General features: G+C 40.2%; 1 protein-coding gene across 1 annotated transcript; it reads right to left on the bottom strand.

Moving 5' to 3' along the window:
* Positions 1-3,550: 3,550 nt before the first annotated feature.
* LOC127619775 (eukaryotic translation initiation factor 1b-like) lies at positions 3,551-5,780 on the bottom strand. Its single transcript, XM_052092759.1, has 4 exons — positions 5,590-5,780; positions 4,531-4,694; positions 4,327-4,428; positions 3,551-4,246 (listed from the first exon to the last, which is right to left on the bottom strand). The coding sequence occupies exons 1-4, from the start codon at positions 5,618-5,620 to the stop codon at positions 4,202-4,204; spliced, it is 342 nt and encodes a 113-aa protein (XP_051948719.1). The 5' UTR covers positions 5,621-5,780; the 3' UTR covers positions 3,551-4,201.
* Between the last annotated feature and the right edge of the window lie 255 nt (positions 5,781-6,035).

Raw genomic sequence — 6,035 nt, 5'->3', positions numbered from 1 at the left:
CCACCACAAACAGATGTGACAGCTGTAAATGCAGCACTTTACTAAAGACTTTGCCAATAGGCTACATGATGAGGGAAACCATGTAAAAGGCTTTGAAACCAGCAGACTTTGACTTCTGAGACATCAGTAAGTTATCCATTAGTGCTGCATGATTGATTGAATTAAAGGATTAGTTCACCCAAAAATGACAATTCTCCCATAATTTACTCACCTTTAAGCCATCCCAGATGTGTTTGTCTTTCCTTCTTCAGAGGAACTGAAATGAAGATTTTATAAGCACATTTCAGCTTATGAAATGAGCTTCAGTCCATGCAATGAAACTGAATGGGTGCTATGATGCTGCCGGCTGTTTGATGGTCCAAAAGGCATATTTAGGCAACATAAAAGTAATCCAAGTGACTGAAGCAAATCGATAGGTTTGTGTAAGAAACAAAACGATAATTAAAACGTTTTTTACATTAAATCGTTGCTTACCCCCACCGCTGTATTGCTGTTTGAAATGACCTAACTCTTGTGTGACGTTCATTCCGCTAATGTAAACAGAGTGTGCACTGTCGACCTCTCGTGTAAACGTACCATTGCGCTTACGTCACGTTTTTTTTAAGTTTTAATTATCAATTTGTATCTTACACAAACCTATCGATTCGCTTTAGAAGGCATTAATTGAGCGACTGGAGTTGTGTAGATTACTTTTATGCTGCCTAAATATGCCTTTTGGATCATCAAACAGCCAGCAGCATCATGGCATCCATTTGCTTTTATTGTATGTCAAATGTGATTTTTGTTGTTTTGAACTGCAAAACATAAGTGCAAAGTGGGTTCGTTGTCCTTTTCTGCATATTGCGGCGCCGTTTTGTGGCTCATTTCAACTTAGCGCGGCCCATTCGGCCTGTTTCGCAGCCGACCCACCAGCCTCCATGGTTCTCCCGATGGCCAGTTCACCCCTGATCGGCCCCAAAGTGCGTCGGTATGCCAGATTACAAGTCCAGCAAGGTAAAGTATGTAACTGTTTCTGTTAACATACTTTTTTTCCTATCCCATCTTAATATGCAGAGATAATTATAAGTAAGCCATTCAGATTAATTTTCTCGAAAACTGTAAGCACTGTGTTTCTGTGGCGCTATGAAAATTACTCAGTACCGGGTCTAAGTGTGTCACTCAAAACAAACTATCTCTTTGTTTGACCAATGGCAGATGGGTGTGTATTCAGAAAGCTGTTTTAAAAACAAAGCTTATCTTTGCAATTCATTTTGATGATGCTAGTGGCGCAAACATTATACGTACATACTTCAGGTTTCTTAAAAACTAAACATTAACTAAATAAATCATGGCAATACTATTTATTTGGACATGTGCCATGGTAGTAAATTGGTATTCTTTGAAGTACATGGGTGTGGAGCGGAGGGGGGCGGGGCCGGGTCGGAATATCGCGTGCCCGGTCCCCAATCGGCCTGATAGAGGCGCGCGAGGGATAAAGGCGGCCGGTGACGATGGATCGAGAGAGAGAGAATTACGGGCATGTCCGTCATGTGTGTTTATGTTTGTGCTTTTGGTTTAAGTTTCTCATTAAAATATAATTTATGTTGACAAGCCGGTTCTCCCCTCCTCCTTGCCCATCCTTTAACTGTTTTACAATGGGACTACCATGTAAATATGCGAAGCATTCAGTACTATGGTATTCCATCTAAATCCACTATGCCATGGTACCACCACAGTAGGCCTACTTTTTATTTGTACTGTAAGTGTAAGCAAAGAATAATCGGTGGTTAGATTTCAAGAGGGACTTCACAATTTACAGTAGTCATTAGTCTGAATACTACACTTGAATCTGCCAAGAAAGACATGTGGTATTTAAATACCACTGTCAAGGCTAAGTGACTGAGATTTTCTGAGGAATGGTCTATTAGTCATTCCTATGCATATTGCTATAAATGTTAGCCTTTGATCATTGTAGGACCTGCATGCCACCAGCAATTATTTTACATATACTTCATGGCTGAACACACAGGCATGTCCGAACATATGATAATATGCACAGGTATGTAGCTTATATGTTTAAAAGACCATGCATTTGGGGATATGGTTTGCAAACAAGGCTGGGTCTAAGTAGGGGTGGGGCATTGTCCCCCAATATTTTTATTGTGTCCCCAACCTCCCCCAATATTTTTATTGTGCCCCCAACCTCCCCCAATATTTTTATTGTGCCCCCAACCTCCTCCCCCCAGTTCCAGTTGGATGGCTTAACAATCAATGGGGCCACCCTACCCAAGTCCGACAAAGAAACAACCATTTACCCACCTTAAAGACCTCCCCCCACCCCACCTATTCATTTTCTACCCATTCATAAGGCTCCTCTGCCACAAACTCAGCTTGACATTTGATGCAGTAATATATATTTCTAAATTGGGATTGATATATGTGGAAATAATATATCATTGTTTATCATCCTATTATGCAATTTCAACTTCATTTACTACTCTCGTGCAAATCGAGAAAAGCCAGCAGTCTGAGCATAAATCAAGTCTCAAGAGGCAAACGTTTACAATTACGCATTTGGCAGATGCTTTTATCCAAAGCGACTTACAGTGCACTTGTTACAGGGACAATCCCCACGGAGCAACCTGGAGTTAAGTGCCTTGCTCAAGGACACAATGGTGGTGGCCGTGGGGATTGAACCAGTGACCTTCTGATTAACAGTTATGTGCTTTAGCCCACTACACCACCACTCGGTGGTGACTCTGACATGACAAGAAAGTGACAAAATGCCCCGTTATATAAAATATGGGAGCAGAAAATACAAAAATGTTGTACAGTACTCGTTTTCGTTTTTATCTAAAAGTTGGTCATTTTTGGACATTCTATTTCAGGTCTTTTTATTTTAGATACTGTGGTGACCTCAAGTGGTCAAATATGTTTTTGCAGTTTCAGAGGCAAGTGTTGAACCCATAGCCAATATAAATATCACTTCTGAAAACACAGAGCTAGAAAATCAGTGATATTAAAATCTATTGTGACTGAAGAATAATATTAGTCTTCTGGCAGACCATTTTATCGTGCTTTTATTATTCAGAACTACATTGGCATACAGCCGCCATTATTTTTTGAAAGGGAACTTTAATGCAATTGACAGAAATGCACAAGATTTTATTTATATGGTTTGAAAAATCATGTCCTAAAATGTTTTGTTTAAACCGAATGCACCTGAAAACCAATTCCAGGGCACAAACAACAACTCTTAAATGTCAAATTTTCAAACGGATAGCTCTAGTTGGTTAGAATACCTTCATACTTCACATATTATAGCAATAAACCACCCATATTGCTACAAAATAAGTCCATTATATGGTCTAGACAACAAAAAACCAGAGCACCGTAATCTTCCCAAGTAATGCCTACTTCATTGCCATATAAATTGAACTGACGTTCCCATTACTCAGCATTTAGAAAGGTACAGATATAAATAGGGCTGCACTTAAAACTGTAAACCCATTGCAAAGTCCTTTTACTAACAAAGCTCAATCTTGTTTTTAAAAACAGTGGAACAGTTAAGTATGGGATATTGTTTATTCCAGACCAAAAACAAAATATTACAAGATTAGAAAAATTTATATTATGCATATTGTTAAAAATAAGGGTAAAAAGGCAGTTAGAGATGCATGTTAGCGACAAGATGGGGTTGCCGTGCTTGGTGCACATACAGCACACAAATGCAACCCTGAAACAGGCTGGCCCACATCATGACTAAAATGCAGGTTTCTTTATGGTGGTATTTTAACATGAACCAAGAAAACCTTTAAATGCCTCATCCACTCCCCGCCCATCAACTTAAAAGATTGTGCAAAACGTGGCATCTGAAGGTTTTATTGAAACACCTTGTACAAAACAAAGAGGAAAAAATAAAGACATGGAATTGCGCTTGAGTGCAGCACAAGATTAACTAAAATGGACTAAAGGATGGGACATGGAACAATCATTCATCCCGCATAATTTTCCTAGTCGTCTGTTTATGCTTGAACAGGACTGGTCATTTTGATAAGGGTGCCATACTAAAAGTCTCAACTGAGAGGTAATCATTTTCATCTTTTCCCCCTTGAACAGGGGGCTGCTTGGGGGGAGGGGAATTAAGGGGTGAGGGGGGCACAGTAATAGGGTAGGTTGGGTTAAGTGTAGGGGGAGGGGTCGGGTCACTTCCAACCAGCTTCTAGAACCCGTGGACTTTGAGCTGCTCTTCTTTGGCCAGTTCAATCTGAAATGGAGAAAATGGGTTGGTTCAACCAGAGAAGGCCAAAGGGTGAGCAAAATAGAAATTCATAAAACAAAACTTACATCAGTCAGAAACTGGCAAATGTTCTTGCGTTGATCACCTTGCAGCTGAATTACTTCACCATACTCGGGGTGCTCAATCACAGTGCCATTGCAGGCAAATTTCTGTAGATGCAAATAAGAAGTGTTAAAAACACTCCACCAAAGCCATTTAGCAAGACTATATCTTGAAACCACTACAAGATGAGTGACTCAAATGAGGACTACCTTCTTGAAGGCCTTGACTAGCTTCTTTTTATCATAGTCATCGGCTATGCCCTGAACCGTGGTCAGAGTCTTTCGCCCGTTCCTTTGTTGGATTCTTATATGGATGTAGTCCTCAGTCCCAGCAGGGAGCCGATCATCACCCTTAGTTGCATCAGCAAAGGGGTCTTTGAAAACGAGAAAATGCAAACATTAGTTTTGCATTGCTGGAAGTATTTTTGACCACAGAGCATCAACATTAAATTGTAACCCCAGGTATTACGTTTAAAATGTGCGCATCTACATGCACTTTGACAAACATGTTGGGACAAAGCAAATCACGTGAGGATCACGTCAGACCTTGTTGTTCATTAACCGTTTGTTTACCGGATACGTTAGATCAAGAGCATAGATTTGGCTTGATCATTGGGGGGTTGCAGCGTGAAGCATTTACCCAGGTTTCCATTGATCGTTGAATAAATAACTAGGGGGGTCCCCCCTCCATCCCCCTTGATTCTACGCCCCTGCGTCAGATATTTCGAAATGAATCTCATTCCTTTGCTTCGCACTAGAGCACAATCTCAACAGGTTTGATTTAAAAAGTGATCTTTATTAAATGTGCGCTTTTGGATCGATTTCAGAGTAAGATAGGAGAACTCGGGATGTTTCTCGACGATTGCGTGCAGTCTAAAAATAAATCGTCATCGAGCCGCGGCTTCCATTTTGTTTCAAGTCCAGAAAAACAAGCTGGAGATCAAAATGGTTTTGATGATCGTCGACAAGAAGCGAAAAACAACATGAAATTCAAGTTAAATCGAAAAGGACTCACAAACTCGACGACGACCGAAATAACGTCACAGGGTACTTTTAACGTGTATTACTTATTCAGTTAAGCAAATACTGGAGATTAACAGCTAGCAAAACACGAATAAAGACTGAGGCCTAACTGCTAGTGTCGACGGCAAAAATCAACATCGCAATAACCTAACAAAAATACGTTTTAATTAATATGCACTTAAGACAACACACGTGCGCACACACACAAACAGAAAACGAATATGTTTTATAAATACAAAATCTCACCAAAAGTTTGGAGGTTCTGGATAGCGGACATACGATAAGATTCCCTTTCCTTTCGGACGACAACGGGTGGTCTTGCGGTCTGATTTCTTGGGAATCTGGCCTGATTAAATTGAGGGGATTTAACTCGGTGCTTTAAAAGCGTATGCCGAGCTTACAAAATGGAGAGAGTCCGTCAGCCCCAGATTCTTGAAAACAGCTCTTTATAGCCCCGCCTCCAACTGAGTGCATGACGTCACCATGACGAAACATTTCGATTTGTGTCTTATTGTTATTTGTTATCGGAATTTTGTGAAAGTAGGTTTGGACACTTTAACTAATACGTTTCTGTGAATGAATAAGGTAAATTAGGTTTATTTCAAACTGATTCATCGGTTCTTTCCAGTTAAATCTTTTGTAGTGTCAAGGTTTAAAATAAACATGGATGTGATTGTGAGACCTTCCACCTG

The sequence above is a fragment of the Xyrauchen texanus genome, chromosome 26, assembly GCF_025860055.1.
Source record: "Xyrauchen texanus isolate HMW12.3.18 chromosome 26, RBS_HiC_50CHRs, whole genome shotgun sequence".
NCBI classification, from domain to species: domain Eukaryota; kingdom Metazoa; phylum Chordata; class Actinopteri; order Cypriniformes; family Catostomidae; genus Xyrauchen; species Xyrauchen texanus.
This window is presented reverse-complemented; position numbering and strand designations above follow the sequence as displayed.